The sequence below is a fragment of the Diadema antillarum genome, unplaced genomic scaffold (genome assembly GCF_040938485.1).
Source record: "Diadema antillarum isolate AM-2024a unplaced genomic scaffold, OU_Dant_1.0 seq00000550_RagTag, whole genome shotgun sequence".
In the NCBI taxonomy this organism is placed as follows: Eukaryota; Metazoa; Echinodermata; class Echinoidea; order Diadematoida; family Diadematidae; genus Diadema; species Diadema antillarum.
In genome coordinates this window covers 3999693-4023652 of record NW_027271495.1, presented here as the reverse complement: position 1 = coordinate 4023652, position 23960 = coordinate 3999693, and the positions used below count along the sequence as shown (strand labels likewise).

Below are 23960 nucleotides of genomic sequence, written 5' to 3'. Positions count from 1 at the left end.
ATGGGTGACAGCAATTCAGCATAGTCGTGTAACATTCTGGCTGGTATTCCATCTGATCCACTTGCTTTGGTGGTGTTCAGTTGCTTCAGCTGTTTCAGGATGCCCGATTCTCTGCTTTCGATGAAGATTCTAATGAAAATGCTTGTGGCATCAGAAGATAACAATTTTCATCAGGAATATATGCATGGCAACAGCACATCCAAAATGGCACTGATAAGTCTTTACAATGAAACAATTAAATTTTTTTTTGCAAAAATATGCAACATACAAAGACACACACACTGTATATAATCACCACTATATGAAACGAGATAGTCTTTCATAGCGATAATAATTCCCACTAGAAGTATTTGTGGCATCATTTTCACAAGCGGCGGCTGATGGAGAAAAACATTTTAAAATCTATATTTTTTATCATTTCTTACAGATAATGATTCATTTTACCCTGCATTCATATTATCGTGTGGATAGCCATTTTTATCATAAAGTAAGATAATGATATTTGATTGTGAATGTGTTTGATTATGTCAGGATGCAATTACGATTATCTTATTTCATTTAATTAGCCTGACTCATAGATCTGTCTTTACGACAAATTTTGTGAGAATGAGAGAAATTTGAAAATGAAAGTATCTCTTTGAAGATTATTGTTCATGTCGGGCAAATATTTAAGCACAATGTTTCTCATAGCATTATTCATTATGCTGCAACAAACTTGATTTCATCTTAGATATATACTTATAGATATAAGGGAGCTAAATTGTGCCAGTTACTCCCTCCACTCAATCTCTTAACTCTGTTAACCCAAGTTGTAATCAATATCCTATGTTTGCAAATACTTTCAAACATGATGCTGTAATTGTCTTTCTATTCCCTTCATTTTTTTTTCTTTTGTAGGGCAAGCTATACATCTCTGAAGTTTGAAACATAGCAATGTAGTAAGAATTCTGCTTCTTGCAATTTACATATAAACAAACATTTGAGACAAAAGCCTTGAAATCAAATCAGCCTCAACGCCTTTTCTCAAATAATTGACATTCCTACATTTTTGCTCTTCCGTCAATAGTTTCGATCAGTTGGGAACAACCCATTCTGAGAAGACATTTGTTATCATACAGCTGGTAATCTTCTTATTCGTATTTTGATGCTTGATGGTTGTCTTTTCTTGTGATATTATGTGAGGGCTTAGAAGTAAGGTCACATGTGTATCCTTCGAAAGTGTTTTCAGTGCTCTTGTTTCTGTCATCTTCTTATCCAGGAACTAGAGATTCTATTGCAGAGCAAGGCCAATATGCTGTGTATGAAAGTCTTGGCCCTGTTGAGCTGGAACAGCATCCATATGAAGGTTTAAAAGCAGTTGGAGTCATTGAACTGACTGGAGATATCTCTAACTCCAAACACCAAGCCTCTCCAAATACCAAGCACTACCCCAGCTACCAGAAGGATCAGATGGATGGGAGTGGGGACAGAGAGATAGGTGCTTCTAAGAGGCCGGGTCTCCATAGTGAGTGCAACATAGAGGAGTCAAAGGTGGAGGGAGGAAACCAGGAGGTCGTCTACCAGGATATTTCAAGTTCTATCCCTGTTGATAAGCTCCAGGCATACATTAAGAGCAAGAAGGCAGACTATGGAAATGGACTCATCCAAGAATATCAAGTAAATATTGTTATTGTGTGCACATATTTCTACGGACAGTGCTTTTTGATAACTTGGTGCAGGACCAACATCAATTTTTAGTGCTCCCAGGCTACTGCTAATGTCAAGCCTTGTATATGCCAAGGTATATATATATATATATATATATATATATATATATATATGATATATATACATATACAAAATATATTGATTCACAAATGCAGTTTGAAAAGTCCATTTTCGAAACATGCTAAATCCATTTCTGATGATAAGGAGAAAAGCTTTCGATTTTATTTCACCAGATTCTAATTGTTTCCATGGAATGACTTTGATGACTTTGACTTACCTCGAAGATAGTACTATACCCACTTCTCAGTCCGTCAGAGATCTCGGAGTTTTTGCAGATAAGCACCTGACTTTTCAACAACACACTAAGAACTCCTGTCGTTCCTCTGCTTAGGGTATCTGTAAAATTGGTAAAATCCGTAAGTTATTAGATCAGTCTTCCACTGAACGTCTCATTCACGCATTTGTTTGTTCCCATCTTGACTACTGCAATTCCCTTCTTGACGGTCTCCCTGCTACGAGTATTGCACCACTTCAAAGAATTAAAAACACAGCTGCTAGGCTTGTAACCCTTACAAAAAGATCTGACCACATTACTCCAGTTCTTCAATCCCTCCACTTGCTTCCCATACATCAACGTATCACCTTCAAAATCCTCATTGTTTACAAGATATGTAATAATCTTGCTCCATCTTACCTTAAAGACTTAATTTCTTTCCGCTCCTCCACTTCAACCCGTTCTCTTCGTTCTTCCTCCACTCTCCAACTATCACACGGTCCCCGAACCTGCACCCGCTATGGTGATAGGGCTTTTTCTGTTATTTCCCCGTCTCTCTGGAATAAACTTCCTCTTTATATTCGTAATGCTGAAATTGTTGATAAGTTCAAGTCATTGTTGAAAACTTATCTGTTTACTCAACTTTAATTCTGTTGGTTTGTTGCTGTTGTTATATTGTAATATGTCCATGTATATAATGCTGTATTTCATTTCAATGTCACACTTCTTTTTTTTTTCCGGATCGATGCGCTTAGAAACATCAGTATTAAGCGCTATATAAATGTTATTCATTATCATTATGTCCCATAGAAATACCCAATAATGGGAAAGGGAAAATGTGCCTCTGAAAAATCTTTATGTCCACAGTGATTTTTGAAGAATTGATATTTTGGGGGATTTTAGAGCATCTTTTCAAACCAAAAATACCAAGACCATAAGCAACATATAACTATTGTTTTCATTGTCTAGCTGATGTTACTTTGAGTATTTCTTTTTATTCTGCGATGATTTCTTATCTGTACACATTTTCCTCCTGTTTAACTCATTTCTTCAAAGATTTTTTTTTTCTTTTGCATAGAAAGATAACATTTCACAGCTAATGAAATCAAGTACTTAAATATGTTCGTCATCTGTAAATTGTCACAGCTTGGAGAGATATACCAACCGGGCCCTACTCTGGGGTCGAGGTGTGGTCAAGAAAGCACACTTTTTGGAACAAATCTCACTTTTCATTGTCTGATTTTTCCATTTTCTCACAAAAATTTCAACATTTTGAATCGTTTACTGTATGCGACTCCAAAAGGTGATACATTCCTGTAAAAATGTCCACATTAATGAAAAATACCTACATTAATGAAAAATACCTTCACCACCTTTTGGAAAGGAAGTCTTCATATATACACCTTATATCTGGTCTACTTTTTGGTGGAATTGGGACTTCCCAAATATTTAGCGAGTGGCTAAATTTGTGATCGTGGAGTACATTATTGAATGGAGAAATGTATGTGTGCATGTCACATTAGTGTTGGGATGAGATTCAATATTTTTACCTTTTTTTCTTAATTCATGAATAGCTCCACTCACTAAATTGAGAAACCCTGGTAAAATAAGTAAGTGGCAAAACAACGGACATTGCTCTCTACTTTTCAAGTTAATAATACTTTTCGCCTGACATGGCCTTTATTCGGATCTATCAAGATAATATATCGTCTCCTGAAAACCAGAAGGGCGCTGGAGATTGTGTTCTAAGATTTTGGAGTAAATGATTAAAAAAAAAATCAGTTTTCATTACATTTAACGCCTGTGTATGCATGCAAATCAGTTGCTTTTTAAAATGTGGATTTCCAAAACCCTGACAAAGACCCTTTAAAGGTTGAAAGCTCAGTATTGATATCAAAAGCATTTAAGTGAACGAATGCTGTATCTGCTGGCTCCTCCTTCCCGTCATGATTATGGAGTATACAGTAGGATATTGATTATCTGGACATCGATTATTCCGCATTCTCTGTTATCCGGACATCGACTAGCTGATATACTAGTATATATGTATATATATATATATATATATATATATATATGAAGAGTTTGTTCTCAAAAACCGATAAGTCCATATTTGCCAAATGGAGATATTTGTGATTAAAGGTCAAGAAAAATGAAGAGAATAATAAGATTTGTTTTGCTTCTTTCGACCATAAGTTCAAAAGTGTACCTTTATATGTAGTGACCAATACAAGTGTATATCATTTAAAAGGTATTATTTTGTACTTTATGACAGAGACCGTACTTCAAAATCTTCAAAAATGGACATATCGGTTTTTGCGAAGAAACTCTTCATATATATATATATATATATATATATATATATATATATATAGGGCTCGACACTATTCGATTCAATTCAATTCATTTATTTTTCATTCTTTTTCCAACAAAACATGACGCATAATGTATTTGGAATTACATCATAAACATAAACATTCGACTTTGTAAAAGATAAATGATACAAAGAAACAAAAGTGTTAATGCATACTGGCAAAAAAGTACAAAGTTATGCTTCAGTTGAGAAAAAAAAGAACTGAGAGGTCCACTAAAAAAGCAAGCTTGTATGTTGTGAACTACTCAAAAAATGAACAAACCTATGAATTACTTATTTACAAATACTTATCACAGATATGATTTACGACAGAACTGAACAAGACAGGAGAAATACAAAAGACATGACACGACTTGACAAAAAAGACGGAAAGAATGGGGAGAGAGAAAGGAAAAGAAAAAAAGAGAATGCCTACACGCTGAACTAGTGAAATGGAACAGGGGGTGATTGAGAATGTGCTTCAGAGGGCTGGTACTGCACGCAGCTGTGCAGGGATTTAATGGCTGTTGCATAATAATCCACGTAATCCATTACGTAATAATGAAGTCAGTAATCGAAAGATTGGTGGATGGATGATGAACCCTGAGGTTGATGAGATCTAACTAAAAACGAAATATATCAAAGAGGATTTAACAGAAATGATTTCAACTTGCGCTTAAAAGAATGCAAAGAAGGGGATTTTTTTATTTCACAGCTTAATGAATTCCAAAATCTAGGACAGGAGTATTAAGTGTACTCTGAGCTAATAAAGTTAACTCAGGAGGGGCAAATGAAACTCATTAGATTGTCTAGTGGGATGGTTATGAAAAAACTGTTTCCGTGGAAACATTGAATGAAAAATAATGGGAAGTGCATTTGCATTGTAATTAAACATAAACTGACCAAGCTGAAAAAAAAATACAAATCTTTGATTTTCAAAATCTTAAATTAAGTAAACAATGGCTCTGAATAGGCACGTGGCGGGACGCCGCATATGATACGAAGTACCTTTTTTTTTTGCAGTAATAGTAATTTATCTAGTAAAGTTTGGTGGGCACTACTCCATGCTAGGAGTCCGTATTTAAGATACGGTAAAATCAGAGAAAAATACAAGGTCAACAAAGAGGACATTGGAATATGAGACTTGAGTCTATTTATGATACCAATATTACGTGAAATTATTGTACTAATGTTAATAATGTGCGGTCTCCATGAAAGTTTATCATCCACTGTGATACCAAGGAATTTTATATGAGATACACGTTCTAACAGAGTGTCATCAAAAATGATATTTGTGCGCAAAGCTTCTACGGAATTGCTAAAAAGCATATACTTAGTTTTCTGGAGATTAAGTGATAATTTATTAGCTCTTATCCACTGAGTAACTTTTTTCAATTCGGAATTAACAATGCTTACAAGAGTATCTGGATTTCGGTGAGAAAAGAAAACATTGGAATCATCAGCAAAAAGTATAAATGAGAGTATATCAGATGATCTGCAAAAGTCATTAATATGAATAATAAAAAGTAAAGGTCCTAATAAGCTACCCTGTGGGACGCCACATTTGATAAATTCTAGATTTGAGTCAATCTCGTTCAGAGATACATATTGTTTTCGATTTTGTAAGTAACTCCTGAACCACTCCAAGGCCTTCCCCCGTATTCCATAATGAGACAATTTATATAATAAAATGTCATGATTTATCGTATCGAAGGCCTTGGAAAAGTCCAGGAAGATACCAATGAGATGAGAATGATTATCAATAGTATGCTCGGCGTGGTCAATAAACTTCAAAATGGTACTGTGTTTCTGACGAAACCCAAATTGAGAATTTGTAAAAACATTGTGGTCCGGTGGCCCGGGGCCACTAAAAATGAAAGCCGGGCCACCAAATTAAAAAAAAAAAAGAAGACATTTTTTTAAAGTGTCATTTATCTAAGTTAAGATGTTGCAACCCCTATGCCTGTCAATGAATATTTATACTTAGTCTTGCCATTCAGCAGTTAAATTTGTTTAAAGGATGGATGAAAAGGACTGAATGAGTGCCTGAGAGTGAGTGTTGCGAGTTTGTTGAGGTTTATTTATAAGTAGATATGTCCAGCTTCCAATTCTTACTATGATAAAACTTAAATATTCTACTCATCCCCCCAAAAAGCAGGAATTTTAATTTTTTTTATTGTTTTTTGGGGGCCACCAAAATTTTGAAATTGATGATTTTGGTGGCCCCATCGGGCCACCAAATACTGAAATAAAAAAGTTAGTGTGGAGCCCTGATATATATATATATATATATATATATATATATATATATATATATCTAGCATGCTTTCTCCATATCAACCATCCCGCTCTCTACGATCAGCGGAACAGAATTTCCTAAAAGTCCCTAAGGTAGTCTCCCACACCCATGGTGACAGAGCCTTTTCAGTCGCCGCCCCTTCACTCTGGAATTCACTCCCCTTGAGCCTAAGAAATCAGCCATCCCTCAACAGCTTCAAAACTGCACTTAAGACTTATCTCTTTCGTAATTAGTTGCACAGGTAAATGTTACCAGCCTATTGAGGGTATTGTGTTTTTCATTGTAGTGTAAATAACCGTGTATTTATGTAAATATTAATATTATTATATAAGTGATTAATTATTTGTGTGAATTATAGTATTTTGGATTATGCAGCAGTTTATGTTTAGGTATTATCATGTAAAGCGCTTAGAGGATTTTATTCATAAGCGCTATATAAATACTGAGTTATTATTATTATTATTATATATATATGTGTGTGTGTGTGTGTGTGTGTGTAGTTTAAGTGAAAAATCTCACTCAAAACAAACGCACATTCAATCATTATCGTTGAAAGCATGACGGGACATTATTCTAATCATCTCAGGAGACTCACTTTTAAGTCAGTTCGTGAGATGATGTCAATGACTGGTGCCGCGCTTGTCACTGGCACTGCGTACACAGCAGAAGGTTACAGTACAGTGCAGCGGCAGAATTCTATGAGTCGCAATATCAAACGAACAATTCATGAAGGTATATTCTACTTATATTTTTATTTCTATATCAGTTTATGGAGGATGAAACTTAACAATGTCATGTAGATAGTCATGATATTATTAAGATGCTAATGACATGTGTATAATTATAAACACAATATATAAATATGTAGTTTATATGGGAACATAAATGCCTGTGAATACAGAGATTAGGCATTGAATTAAAAAAAGACTTTTTGCTTGTTCTTTAATTGGTCAGATGTTGAAGAGCAGTCAGCTTCATTCATGGGATGTAGCATCAAAGAAACAGAACAAGTCGAAGAATCGCGTCAGGACCATCATAGCATGTGAGCCTTTTCCAAACAATTTCATACCAAAGTATACCATAATGCCTGTATTGAAAACAAGGTTGTATATCTTAGAAAGCATTTGATTATTGCCATGTCTTAGTGTAAAGTGTTGCAAACTCCAGTACAGTTAACATCATTACTTATTTATCATAAGTTTTTAATTGTAATTCATTAATAATGTATATAATAAGCCAAAGAAAAATAGTAATATTAAAAAAAAGGCTTTAATGATGACATTGTAGATGATCCCGAACAGATTTGTGAAATTTTCAACTTATAATTTTCTATCATTAATTCTGAGCTCACTTAAAATATCCCTTTAACAATAGAACTCCTTTTGGGATCTTTTGATAAAACCTGATTCAAATTCTTCATTTTTTTCCCAACAGATAATAATGAATCGTTTCTTAATTGTTGACTATATTTCAGGTTAAGAAAATGCTGGATTTGATGATATTGATAATTAATCAGTATAAAATGTATTACTGCAAATTTATAATCCTCTTACGGATATTTCTAATCCTCTTACGGATATTTCTGATTTGTCACTTTTGTCAGGTATATTATCAAATGATATGAAACAGATAAAGGTGTCCCATTATCTATATATAAAGTGTGATGATTTGGGTGTATGTAATTGTAGGCCTAAGTCCTTGCTAACATGCTTTTCTAAAAATTTAGAAAATATAAAAATATACCAGAATTATAAACTTCTTTAATATTTAACATTTTGTGTTGGATTATCGGTTCGGATTCCGAGAGAAGCAAAGCACTCACATGCTATACTAACATTCTTACATCTTGTAACTTCAGCTATTTATAGCCATTGTCACACTCGTGGAATATTCCTTTACCTCTCCAAGGCCTTTGATACTTTTGATCATGATATACTCTACAAAAACTGTCTCACTATGGTGTAAGTGCGAGGGCCTTGGAGAGGGGCATCTTACAGACAGAATATATATATATATATATATATATATATATATATATATATATATGTATATATATATATATATATATATATATATATATATATACACAATAATACCTCAGCTATGCATGATCTTTCATGTAGAGTTCCCCAAGGAGGTCTCCTTGGCCCATTATTGTGTTTGAGATACATCAATGATATGCAATAATCTTCGTTTAAGCTTTCCTTGGTTTTGTTTGCTGATGACTCTTGTACATTCTATCTCATTCTGACCCTCATTAGTTAGCACACATAATGTAAATAATGCTCACATTTTGTAACGAATGATTCATTACAAAATGTCACTTTGGTTGAAAACGAATTATGTTTGAATGTGCAAAACACTAAAAACATATCATTTAGCATCACTGTTACCACTCTTCCAGATAACATTTGTTTGGATAATCCTACTTGATCAAGTGAACTCCACAAAATGTCTAGGTTTGATGTTATTTGATGCTATAAGATATCATGGAAAAGACATAAATTGATAGTATCAGGAAAAATCATATCTAGAAATGCTGGAAATACATAATCTAACAGGTATTTTTCCTCATTATGTTCTTTCCAAACTTTATTTTACTTTGATTCTTCTTCTCTCTAAAAAAAAAAATCGAGTGAAAATGTTCACATGAAGGAATGAATGGCAGAAAATAGTGAATTTAGAGTGAAATCGGAATGACTTTTGAGAACATTTTCACTCATTTTATAGTGACCTCAGGGATCACTAGAAGATTTTTGAGAGACCTCTCGTACAAAGTTATTTACGTGCATTTTTCAGAGGAAATAGATCTTGCATTCTTTGTCACGACAAAGGCAGCCTATACAATAATGGTATTTTACAACATTAATGAGTTATTACACATTGTCAAAAATGTACATCTTGTAAAAAAGTGGTAAACTGTATACCTTGTGATTCTTGAACAGACGATCATTCCAGAGTTGTTCTACAGAGTACAGGTGGCGATCCTCACTCAGATTATTACAATGCTAACTACATCCATGTGAGTATCATAGTCATTCCATGACAATTTTCCGGAGAGATGAACATATTTGGTTTGGTATTAAGCAGACATTAGGAGGTATGTATTCTCCTCAAAGAGGGAAATAATTGGATCACTTTGCATGTTACTTTACAAATGATGAACAGAAGTTTCATCTGGACCTATGGTATTACCGCATTTAAAGGGACTGTACAGATTTTGTTGAGACGAGAATTTAGCTTTTAACAATTTGCGAGATATTCAGAAACCACTCCATGAAATGTCAAAGAGCATGCAATTCTAAGGGGAATCAAACGTTTATTTGATGAAAAATGGTTTTGCAATGGCTGAGATATCCAAAAACAAGGTGTAACAAAGAGATCCTTATAAAAGTCATGTCCTGTTGTCTTTTGTTATTATCACTTTTTTTTGTGGATATCTCAGCCATTTGAAGCCAATTTTCATCAAATAAACGTTGAGTCCTCCTTAAAATTACATACTCTTTCATAAAATTATTTCATAAGAAGTTTCATATTATCTCAAATAGGAATGTTATAAACTTGAATCCTCACTTCGATCAGTAATGTATAGTTCCTTGTGGTGAATGCTTCAAGTTGTCACTTTATAGCATTTTCCCATTTGATTTATGAAGTGAGTGATTATGAACAAAGCCTTACATACATTTTTTTTTGGGAGTCATATTTCCCCTGGTAGTCATCCGCAAAGACAGTTTACTCATTCAAAACATTTCAAGCAATCATTTTACATGCTTATAAAAACAACAACAACATCATGTCATCATGTACAAACAACCAAGTAATTGTGTAACAATTTAATTTTCCTCGCAACAGAATTACAGAGGGGACAAGGTGATTATTGCATCACAAGGTAAGAATAAAAAAGGTATAAAAGGAATAAAAAAGGTATACATTCACTAGATCCTATTGTAATGACGGTATGAAATTGTGATCCCAATTTCAATACCCACTCCTTTATTTCATAGTGAGATATGTGCTCACGCAATTTATACTACATGTAATGTTACAGAAAAAAAGGTGTCAATAGAAAATATGTGTGCTACCAACATGCTTAGATATGCCTTGGGACTACATTGATAAGTTCACAACATGAATAATACAATGATGGTAGATGTTATCACTATTTCAAACAACCACAAACTTCTTTTTTTCCCATAGCAAGCTGTGATCTCTAATGCAGATCACTCTACAGTAAACTATTTTTGTTGTTGGTTTTGATGCCACCACCACGGTTGTCCGTCCTTCCGTCCATCCGTCCGTCCGACCGTCCGTGCGTAATGAATTTTGTGGACAGCGTAACTAAAAACCAGTTTGAGGTATCCTAATGAGACTTGGTATGTATATGAGTGGGTATTGGGTGCACATGCTCAAGGTCAAAGGTCAAGGTCAAATGCTCAAAATTTAACTATTTCCCCCGGTATCCATGCAATTAATGACTGAAGGTATTTTCTTGAAACTTAATGTATACATTAAACATTTTCTGGTTATAGTTTTGGCTCATGAGGTCCAAGGTCAAGGAGTCACAAGTCAAGTGAAAATGTGAGAATTTCACTTTTTTTTTCTGCATAGCTCAGAAATCGTTCAAGGTGTCTTCTTTGGAACGTACTACATATGTATGTAATGACTGGCAGTGATTATCTAGGAATTTGGAGTCATGGGGTCAGAGATGATGGGTTAAAATGTCAAGGTCAACTCGTCAAAATTTCAACTTTTCCCTCATATTTATGCAATGCCTGTAGGATTATTATTATTTTTTTTAACTTGGTGTATACATGAATACGCGATTGAGATTCTCTGGGAAGTTTTTTACCAAAAAGGTTGAAGATCAAAAGGTCAAAGATCAAGTGAAAGTGCTGAATTTCACTTTTTCCGCCATATCTCGGAAGTGGCTTAAGGTATCATTGTGATACTTGGTACATAAATGCATGTTCTGCCTGACAGGGATTCTCTTGGGAGTTTTAGGGTCATGGGTCAAAGAATAAGGGTCAAAGGCCAGCTTAAATTCCTAACAATTGAATATCTAAAACAGAAATTAGGCCCCTATAATTTTCCCCACACCTTGACAATTACTCAAGGCATAAACTTATAATGGGGTCAAAAGTCGAGTAATAACCCCCAAATCCTCAAATACATGCTCTCCTAGAAAATATAGCTATTCATCCAATTAAACCTAGTTCAAGGGAAGTGAATATTCAACATATTTGTGACAAACATATCATTTGATATTTTGCCAATTATGTAAAACTGTCATCACACATTATCAAGATGTATGGTGGACTTATTAGGAGAATCATGCTTTTTGGCGGAGGCATACCAGTCGCGTTAGCTTCATTTCTATTTTTTCTTTTTGCCACAATCTACCTGACTGAAAATATAGCAGTAGCCAATGGAATGGGACAAACTAGCCATCATGTGCATATGGTCCACAAAAGTAAACTGAAATCATATCAGTATATTTATAATGACTGGTAGTAAATAAGCATTATTGTTAAAGAAACAAGGATAGCTAGAAGAAAATTTGTGATTTGAAAATGAAAAATATTTATCACTAGTCATTTGCTCATTTTATTCTATTCAAAGATGCCAGACATATTTAATGTCAGCACTCCTAGACTCCAGTATTTGTGTTGACATATGAATCTTATTACAGTGGATGTAGGGTTTGAATTTCGATTTCAAACTGATTTTTTTTTTTTTTTTATGATTTATGCAATACGTATGATTGGGATATATGGATACCATTTCCTTCTCTCTTATACAAATCATGTCATGTTGTGGGATTCAATTCTAAACGTTGTAGTCTCTATCAACAGTGTTTGGTATCATATGAAGCATGTAGGTGTTGTAAAAGTAATGATATTTTATGCTTTAAAATCCCAACTGTCATCACCTTATGATCTGTTTGAAATTTACTTCCTGTAAATCTTAATGAATTGTGTGCAATGGCTTTGTCCTGCAGCACCAAACAAGGCATCACTGACTGATTTCTGGAGGATGATATGGCAGGAAAATGTTGAGACCATTATCATGGTGACAAATTTGACTGAGAATGGAAAGGTGAGTATCACTTTCATTTGAAACAGCTTTTACCATCACTCTGTATACCAATTTGTTACCATTTCAAAGTGTTTAGGCCCTATTGTTTTCTCATTAGATAATTGTTTGAACATATATTTTGTATTACCTTTTATGATAAACATTTTTACTTCTTTCAATTGTATAACAATATGTATTGACATATGCATACTGTGTCAATATTGAATTGGAATTGAATCAAAACAATGTTGATTTTAAAGGATAATAACATGAAAGTGTTGTTTGATCATTGATTGTATCAGGCATCACAAAAATTACCACAAAACTGTTTATGAATTGTAGGCAGTCATAAAAATTGAAGTAAGCTGTTGCACCTTCCTACATGCTTTGGCCACAGAATCGTACAATACTTATAGTGTTGTCAAGATTTCTAAGACTGATTTTGTGTGTGTGTGTGTGTGAATTTGCTGGAATTCAGATAGAACAGGTTCTCATGTACGGTTTATTGGCAGTGTTAATAACCCTGTACAGATTATTTTGCATGATGCTATAATGACAAAGTTATATCTAGCAACTGTAAAGAAAGGATCTTAAAATAAACTTCCATTATCACACATAGGACCAGTGCAAGCGATATTGGCCCCAGGAGTCACTATCCATCACCATCGGAAAACTCTCGATTTCCTCATACAAGGAACACACATACTTTGATCGTGTCATCAGGGAGTTGGTGGTGCAGAAGGTAAGATGTGTGCTCTTGAACTGACAGCCTGCATGTGAGGAGTAGATCTGCAATTAGATTAAGTAGCAAGTGAGTTAACACCACTTGAACTGGGGGGGGGGGGGGGGGGGGATGGGACAAAGGCTTGGTTATGGGTTGATTTTGTGGCACAAAGGCTGGGTTAGATTGACAATTGGGAGACCAGTAGCAGTACTACACCCTCCTCCCCTTCCTCCCCCTGTAAATATAGTGTCGTAGAAATGTGGTTGCTATGTTTTGATTTCAATAAACTAATGGCCTGAAAAACAGAAAACACCACTGAGTAATTGCAATACAATTAACTGAAAATGGCATTTTTGCTTTGGCCCACTAACATTGTGTTCAATCTCCAAAAGGCTCAATTTAGATTCAGAATGCAACCTCCCTTCCCCCACCTCCACCACATCCCAAGATGACATCCAATCTGTATGGTACGAACACGTTCACACATTTATTTTATTTGCAGGGAAGAGATGGAGAGAAAAGAACCATCACCCAGTTCCACTACTTGTCCTGGCCTGACATGGGGGTTCCAGAGTACTACACCACTCTCCTTGACTTTGTTGAAGCTGTTCTCCATCACCATGCCACAATGTCTCCAGCTGATAGAACTAGACCAATGCTGGTACACTGCAGGTTAGTATGTAGGTGCTCTGTCCTCTTCACAGGTCACTTTTATTCATCAGAAACAATCCTAGGCCCTTTCTTTTAGATGGTGTCTCTTATAAGGTAAAAGATACACAATGGTGAATGGGAAACGTGTGTAGCAAGAAAAGAATAAGTTTATAGAAATACATTACTTCATTAAAGCATGCAGTTGTATCCCCTGCTCCTGTGGCCAAGGTGTCGCATTAGTGTGGGCAATTCTGGCTATATACTCTTCTCAAAGGATTTTATGCAAATCCAGTATGAAGGTGTATCATGAAGAGTCGGAAATCTAGCCAACTTCTGATGGTAGTGCGAAAACTTTTTTTTTCTTTTCAAACCAAAAAGGTTGATTTTTTAAGAGACTGCTTGTTTGCACTCTACAAGTAACAGTTAAGTTGGCAAATTCAAAATGTATATAGAGAAAAAGAGTCATGTTACTTTTGTATTTATTTATTATCCATTGAATTACAGGCGTTTTAGCTGTTCATCTAAGAATTGTGTTTTCACATATTTCATATTACTGCTGTAGACTGATATTTCATAGCGGATTACAGAAAACTGACATTGATTTCACAAAATAATTCATTCTGTTCGATGTAGAAGGCTTTCGCAATTCACGAGTGGGTAATGTGCTAATGTAATGACATATTACCCTTAGATTGTGGATGTGCATTATTATCCCTGCAAAATTCTTCACAAAATCTAGCAGCTGTTTGCCTTTGTTTGGTATGAATAATTGTTAATTTGCTGATGATGGACTTCAGATTTGTTATTTGCTTCATATGCCAATGGGTGAACATGACATCATTTGTTTTTTAGTTATTGATTTGTCTCTTTCCTGCAGTGTTGGAGCAGGAAGAACAGGTACCTTCCTCGCCCTCTATAACATGCTGTGTATGATGCGAGAGACTGGAAAGGTGGACATCTTTGGATTTGTCAACCAGATGAGGGAAAACCGTATTGAGATGATACAAACACAGGCAAGAGATAGTTATTCATTTTGACTTCTATGTAACCCCTCATTATGTGTGACAGTGAAAGATAACTGGACCAGTTTTAGGTTCTAAAAATACCTTTAGATGATTTGGATAATAGTCTAATTGTAATGAATTGAACTAGACCACTTCATTTCATTTTGTTCATTTTTTTATTTTTACCGACAAATATAAATGTTCGAAACGTGTGCTGAAAAAAAAAGCAATATACATATTTTTCACTGTATTAATTGGGATTAAATTTGGACATAATGGTATTTGCAGGATTCTTAAATCTTGTTTTGAATATGATTCAGAAAGTCCCCAATGCCAACTTTTGGTCTTAATCGGCCAAAAAAAAAAAATAACAATCAAAAAACAAACAAAACAGGAAGCTGTTGAGAAGGCCATGCCCAAAAATTTTATAATGCACATAACTTTTTTTTTTCTTCAAAACATCCATGAAAAAGCATATTATATCAAAGTATGAGGATTAGTCAATACCCGATTATCTCAATCTCAAAATCTTTCAGGCATTTGATAATTTGTTCACTTTCCTTGAATTTACTTGAACATCCAACGTTTCAACAACCATATCCAGGCTTACTTTAATACGGAACAAGACACATCGTACCACTCGCTTATAGAGCTCTTACACGTTCATCATCATTCAATGTACCCACCATATCCCCCTGATATCTACACAATCTATTGTAATCAATGGTGCGATGACGACAATGAATAATCTTGCTTCCCTTTTGCTTTGTACATACAACATATGATTATATATGTTTTATATTTTCTTCAAGCTGTTGTCTCTTCAAGCTATATGCTCATTTAATGACAGTCTTCTGCATGCATGTCAATTCCACCAACTCATTCTACCATAATTCAGTAAGACTACCTTGCATTCCTCTACCTAAAATGATTTAGATTTACATATCTTTTTATTCTGTGATTGTACACCTTACTGCTTTTGATAAAAGGGAAAATGGCAGTATTTCATTTGCAATCATAATTAATGCATAAAACTCTAAACAAAATACGAATATGAACTGCACTGAACCAAATAATCCCTTACTATTACCAGCCCAATAGACTTACTATTCATCTCCATGTACAGGATCAATATGTGTTCATCTACAATGCTCTTCTTGAGGTCTATTCGTCTTGCCAGACCAACATCCCTGTGTCACAGTTCAAGAAGAAGCTAGAAACTCTCAACAGAATGGACCCAAAGACAAAGAAAACTAACATTCAGTTAGAATATGAGGTAAGAAAACTGCAACATCAACACCAAGGCATACAACCACACTCGTGTTAATGACTTCCAGAGTAAAATCAAAGTATTCTATTTTCACTTTGGGACAAAAGTAAAACAAAGACCAAAAACAAAAAAAAAATGAGAGAATACCCCTGCCCGATCTTCGTCAAAGCAAACCTAGTGTAGTGTAATGTTGCATGAACTTTTTATACAAAGCTTAGTTGAATTGGCAAAAGCATGTTTTGTCAAAGTGATATCATGTTGAATATAAAGTCATCCATTAACTTTCTTCAAAGTGCAATTTAAAGAAGCCCATTTATTTTTACAGAATGATTTATCTTTTTCAGTTACTTGACTCGCTAGCACCGGTTCCTCCTAGCAATGCCTGCAGAGGAGGAAAGATGCCTCAAAACAAGAACAAGAACAGATTCCAAGACATCTTGCCATGTGAGTCAATACAACCGACGTATGAAGGGACTTGCACTTCAAAGTCATTAAGAAAATTATTGAAAACAATTCTGCACTTATATTTCTGTCCAGCTGGAAACAGAATAGAAATTCCTTCAGAGATAATGTCAACAAGAAACATTACAAATTAATAATTTTGCACTAGCAAATCGAGTTAATGTTAACGCAACGCAACTTGCTTTCTCAGCACTCTCTCATCCCTCATCCCTCAACCCTGGGACTTACGTTCTAACTGTTCTAGTTTAATCATTTACATATTTTAATGACAGTTACAACTGTAGCAAGGTATGAATCTGTTTTACTGTGATAAAGAAAACAAGATATACTTTTTTAGTTCAATATGTGAATAAAGCTGTAGTCTATGAATCAGCTTTCACTGGTACACATATTTCAGTAAATATACATTTTGTTTTAGTGATCAAAAGTTCGTCTGCAGAAGACACCATTCAGCATTTATATCCTGTTGACTCTCTGCTGATATTGTAAATGTCTGAACCATTTGTAGCTGATTATGTGGGATGGAGAGAGAGAAAGAGAAGGGGGCACCTTGTATCCTGCCCATGGGAACATGATAATGTGTGGCATTGTGATTTTTTAATTGTTGTTTGTCTGACTTGAAACTCTTAAGATCAATATTTGTCAATATATTGCAATATCACATTTTGTTTTAATGATTAACTGTTCTTCAATCTGCAAACGACACTTCAGCATTAATCTTTTGCATGGTAACATAGATATCAGAAGTATTCTTTGTTAAGAGAGAGAGAGTGTGGTGTGGGGGGGGGGGGGGGGCGAGAGAAGGGGGCACCATGTTTTCTGCCAATGGGCACATACATGTAATATGTGGCATCACAATGTCTGATTATTGTCTGTCTTCCTTGGCCCTTAAGTGGAGACAAGGAGACCATGTCTTGTCTCAGAAGGACTTGAAGATTCCACTGACTACATCAATGCATCATTTATGAATGTGAGTATAGCTTGATCACCTAACCATTTTTAGGAGTTTATTCCAGGCTTGTATAGGTTCCCATTACAGAGCTAGGAAACAAGATGGGGGTAATGGAGGAATATTTATTTGTGTCCAAAGTTGCTCACATGTCTGCTTTTGTATTGTTGTGCAGGAAGAAAATGTGTTTGTGTCAGCCAAAAAGATGGATTATCCAGTGATTTTTAATTTGCTGAGATGTGAAACCATCAACAATCCTTTCCATAAAGCTGAAATGGGCAATTTTGAAGTCCAGGGAAACTATACTAGAAAACACTTGATACACTCACCAATAATGCATTCATGATTGTGTCAGAGTGTCAAAGCTAATTGGTGACTAATTTTAAAGGTTCTGGATGAACTTCATGCACACTTCACAAAAACTATGTGTGCAAAACTGATAAAACCACATTAATACAAGAAAACGAGTTCACAAAAGCTGTTAAAACACAAAATCTACACATGTGCACTTGACACAATATTTCCAAACCTCAAAATGAGGTGTATAGTAACCCCATAAAAAACATGTAAATCCCAGAAACATTGGAGTTGACGTTACATGCATAATTGCAATCTTTCTAGAACAGCAACCTGTAGGACCTACCTACGACATGTACATTGCTATAAGATAATAAGTAAACTTCTCCTCCTAGTGGTAAGGCCTACTACTGCTGTCACATCTTCTATTACTACTTCCTTGGTATAGTACTGGTGCAATCCAGGTTTCAGTAATCTGTTATCTTTGTATCCACTATTTTTTGCTTCTGCTGTAAACTGTAACTCTACATCACTAAGTTTTGTTTTGTTTTGTTTCTTTAGACCTTCACAGAAAAAAATGTCTTTGTAGCTACCCAGGCTCCCTTGCCCAATACAGTAGTGGACATGTGGCGACTTGTCTTTGACTGGAAGTGTTCTGTTATTGTCATGCTCAATGAGCTTGACACAGCCGATAAGGTGAGTGGTTACTATGGCAACAAAGAGCCAGCATACCACACACAACATTACCTCGTAATGGGACATTTTTTTTTTTTGACAGACAGTGACCCATATCATTTTTTTTTGCAAACTTTCAACCTTACCTTCTAAGAAATGTCCTAATATACCATTGTCATAATTTTTTTGGGGTAGCACTATTTTGTTGCTTTAGATGTGATGAAGCAGTCATTACATTTATTTTTTTCTTGTGTTAAAGTGAGCGTCTTTTGAGTAACAGTAAAGTCAGCTAAGATAGGAAAGTTAAACAAGCAGTTTTTCACTCTGTGTTCATCTTTGTCTTTGGTACAGGATGTGAAAGAGTTAATGACAATTGTTTATTTTAAACTTTTTTACAGCGTATACCATAGGACGCTGAGGAAAATGAGGAAAAAGAACTAAATGGCATGCAATAGAGGTGCATTTCTAGCAATCAAACAAGAAACAGGTTATAAGATATGAGATATAAGATATTGCACAATAATCCTTTTCAATATCTTTGCATATTACTACATAGAAACTGGAAATTTGATCAGTGTAAACAAGCATTGCTCATAATTTTGATAAAGTCTCCTTAGCGTTGCAAGTCAATGAACACACTATTCTGCAAAAAACAAAACAAAAAAAAATCTTTTGAATACAAGCATGAGTATAAAGAGAGAAAAATCTCCCATTATCATTTTTAGGCTCTCAACCAACTTTGTAGGAGAATCTCAAATAGACTGTATAAAGGACTCAAGAGATTTTCTTGGGAAGTGAGTTAACATAATTTCAACCCTCCACTTTTTTTTTCAGACATGTGCGCAGTACTGGCCTAATGTGGGAACACTTCAGTTGGGATCTCTGAACATTGAACGAGTGGGATCTTCTAGTGCGCCTCACTTTGATTCTGATATCTTTACTGTCTCAAGCAAGGGAGAGGTTTGTTTCCAGAGTTCAGTGTTACCGTCTCTTTTTGAGTGTAATGAGCTGTATAATGCAATTCTGAGCTCTGGGGAAAGCAAAGTGTCTGTTTGTATTTGTGTGTGTGTGTATATATATATATATATATATATATATATATATATATATATATATATATATATATGTTGATTGATAATTTAGTGTGAGGGAAACATGAATTATGATTGATTTGTGTGTGTGTGTGTGTGTGTGTGTGTGTGTGTGTGTGTGGGTGGGTGGGTAATTAGAATATTTCAAAAGCTATGAATTCATTGCTTCACTTGCTTTATGTGTGAGTGTGTGAGTGTATAAAGAAACATACTTATTTATTGGAGAGTTTTAATTAAAAAAAAGCAAACACTGTGACCTATAATCTAATGACAAGGAAGATGACAATCTGATGTTGGGACTGCACTTTGCATGAAATAATGAAGCAGATGTAAATGATACAGCCATCATACCAACATATGAAGTCCAATCTACTCACTGTGTATATTGGGAAATAAAGTAATTTCAGCACAAGGCACAAGCGTGTTGTTGTCTTCTGAGATTACCATAATTACAGAACAAAATGAAAATAAGTAGTCTTGCTCAATAAGATATACAATTCTTTACAGCAACATTAGTTTAAATAGATTGTTAGATGGAGGTAGTATTTTGAAGTTTAACTGCAAACAAATATTTGGGATTTCTCTGTTGTCATTTTTTGTCACAACCAGAGTGTGACTGTGACCCAATTCAGACTGTTTGGATGGAGTGCTACAAGCAACAAGCTACGATCTCCAGTGTCACTCATCCACCTTGTGAAGGCAGTACAGAAAGCGGTCAAGACTGCCCAAACCTCGGGCCCAGTCATCGTCCACTGCATGTGAGTGTTACCATTAGTCTAACTTCCGACTAGCTACACAATTTGATAGTTCCCATATAATGCCCAATAGTTGCTTCTTTACCCAAATGGGATGGCCCCCATGTTTGACCAGACACACAATTTTAGTTGGGTTGTTTTTTGTGCTTCCTTTCTTCTTTCTTTTTCTTGTTTTTAGCAAATAGCTTTATATCTACCAAATATATACAAATGTATGTACCAAAAAGTAGTCAAATAAAAACTAATGTTTGTATGTCAGTTAATACATAATTACTTACATCAAATACTATCTTTCTCAGAGCACATATATGACATATACCAGAAATCAGATCCTGTTGAAACCAGAAATCTTCACAAGGGTGAAACTTACGTGAATTTCATTAGAAGCTAAGATTTGGGAAAGTATAGTACATGCAAAAGTTTTTTGTCTACATAATGTATTGAATGGAAGCACATGTAGTAGGCCTATATTCATAAGTTTTTCATGGTTAGCAATTCGTAAAAGTTTCATGCTTCAAAAAAAAAAACAACCTATAAAAGCATATATACTTGCTTTTATTTCACATGAACTGCAAAAATAGTAAGGATTTTGTAAGGTGATGACCTTTCATCCTTCACAGAAATGGGGTCAGTCGAAGTGGAGTGTTCTGTGCTCTATGGTCTGTGATTGACAAGTGCCAGAGAGAGAACACAGTAGACATCTTCCATGCAGTTCAGGTACTTCGTGCCAACAGACCCAACATGGTGGAATCACATGTAAGTGTCTTAAAACGGATGCATGTACTTATATTGTATTGTGCAGGGGCAGATCGTAAAAGGGAGGCGCCTTTACAAAATTAAAGGGGGATGGGCCCAGCACCCCAATTTTTTTCCTTTTTATTTCTTTTGTTTCAACAAATCATAAAGAGGGGGTGCGCTCCTGGCATGCCCACCTCTGGATCCGCCACTGTTGTGAATATGACAGTCTCCACAAATGTGTGACAGGGCAATATAGTCTTATTCTTGGGCTTAAAACTTTCATAGTTTGATAGTTTCTCTTTACATAAATTGTATGCTAGTAATTTCATCGCAAATATGATATCAAGTGATATTTGCAATTTTTGTCGGCCTTATGCCAAAAGCCCCTTAACACCATAGACTTTGTACACTGTTAGTCCCCTTTTGGCAAAAGGCCGACATTTTGTTCCTATTCTTGCAGGATTTATTATGTGACCGCCCAGCTTAAAACCCACAAAAAGTAGGCCAAGATGAATTTCCACTTTTCTACATGGTTTAAATGAGTAAGCGCTAAGCTTTGAAATGATATAATATTATCTTGTTAAAATTAGACCATTTTGAACTACTAATGATTAAAATGTGAGACAGCAAGGACATGCAGTTTTCATAGAAAAGGGAGCAAAGAGGGTTTGAAAGATTAGGGTCACTCAGGTGTGCTGCACAGAAGTATCAATGAAAATATATTCTATTTCCCAGTGAAAGCAGTGCCTCTCAGACAAAAAAAAAAAGGTGGTCTAGAAAGACTGCTGATAACTTGATTTTAATTTTGTTTTAAGCCGCCAAATTTTGATGATAGGTAGAAGAAGGATTATTCTCCCAGATAAGGCAAACTTAAAAGTAGGTCAACACAAATTACATGTTTTTTGGCCAGTTATGGAGAATCCAAATATGTGACTTTTTTGTGGGTTTGAGCTGGGCGGTCAAATATAACATGCCAGGCACAGACTATTGACATGATTCAGTGAGACCTACTTTGTAAATAAAATTTTATTAACTGTGTGAATAAAATTTGTGTGTGTATTTAGCACACTACAAAACCATGATGATGACTAAATACAGTGTATTACACTTATGAGAGCCGATGTAACAGGTTAATCACCATTTACTTGCTTAAAGAAATGCAAAACATGGGCAAATGAAAACTATTTATAAAAGAAGCTGTAGATTTAGTTTTATGTAAATGTCCATTGTCTTCCAAATATCAAAAACCTTCTATTATGATAAGATGCCAATTCAGTAGAGTCAATTTCATTTTCACAAAACATAGTATACATTGTATCTGTATCCTGGAAACATGATTAATACATGTGAGTTCATTTCATTGTTTTTCTTGCATGATGAAATGAAATGACACAGCTCATGAGCTGGAACACAACATTGTCTGTCTTTGAGAACATGACAGTCAAGAAATGAATAGATTACAGGAGTTGTAGAGAAGAAATGGTAGGACCTATTCAGCTTAAAAATAGTCCAAACATTTTAAATGCTTTCAAGAATCATAAACAACTTGAAATAATCATCCTGATATTCCTTGTAGAAATATCAATTCTATTCTTACCAATAATGTATGGAGCTACTTAGTATTGCACATTTCTTTCAATATTGTGTAATCTGCAGGACCAGTACAAACTGTGCTATGATGCCATGAGCAGATATCTACAGCAGGAGAAGACGTACATGGAGTACATGAACGTGGATACTATTTGGTAGTCATGCTGAAAAGGGGAGTGAGGAAACCTAGATATTAAACATGATAAGCTACAGTACAAATTCTAGAATTTGACAGTGTATCTAGAATGCATTCTAATATATGACAGTGTGCTTTTCCTGTGCAGAAATATTATTCTAAGGCTGAATTGATGGTGTAGAAATAATTTAGCATATGAAATTTAGAATGATGTGGGAATGGTCAAGTAATATTTCTTTTTACTATGATAGACAGGGATCAGAGATTTGTGATTTTGCTCAATGTGTGTATGTTGTGTGAATGTGTGCATACTGTGTTTGTGTGCAGTGTGTAGGTGTGCGTGTGTGTGTGTGTAGATTTAAGCAAAGAACAATTATTTTCATATGACTATACTGTAACTTGTACGTATACTAATCCTACACATGTAAGAGTGTATTTGTATTAGTAGACAGGAGATGGTAAGTTTTCTTTGCCAGCATTGAATAATGGAGTGTCCGAGCAGCACCAAGAGGAGATCATAATTGAGCTTATAGCTCTGACAATCGATAGGAAGTATTTCCTTTGGTCATAAACCATTCCTTCCACCCCAGCACTGGTCCTTATCAGAATGATGTCAATTAATTCATACCAGTAGCTAGCAATCATTACCAGTACATGTACTTGCTATTAAGAATTGTTAGCATTCTCAACAGACCATGCTTTAATACATGACTGCAGAGCTACCAAGTCTCACGCATTGTGAGTGAGACTCAAGCATTTAGGGTCTGTCTCACGATCTCACGTATGACACCCATTTTTCTCACACATTGGGAGCATAGCTTAAAGGATTAAAGTGAGAGTTGCAATTGAAGGTATATTTCCCTTTTGTCTTTCAAAATAAGTAAAAAATAGTCACTTAAGTATGCACCAG

General features: G+C 35.0%; 1 protein-coding gene across 1 annotated transcript; it reads left to right on the top strand.

Annotated features, from left to right (window-relative positions):
- LOC139734904 (receptor-type tyrosine-protein phosphatase T-like) lies at positions 1-23073 on the top strand. Its single transcript, XM_071645684.1, has 16 exons — positions 1-4; positions 1259-1656; positions 7588-7675; positions 9579-9655; positions 10486-10522; positions 12632-12729; positions 13328-13450; positions 13935-14104; positions 14961-15096; positions 16214-16363; positions 16702-16801; positions 17713-17789; positions 18627-18761; positions 20441-20589; positions 21207-21342; positions 22981-23073. The coding sequence occupies exons 1-16, from the start codon at positions 1-3 to the stop codon at positions 23071-23073; spliced, it is 1971 nt and encodes a 656-aa protein (XP_071501785.1).
- The last annotated feature ends 887 nt before the right edge of the window (positions 23074-23960 follow it).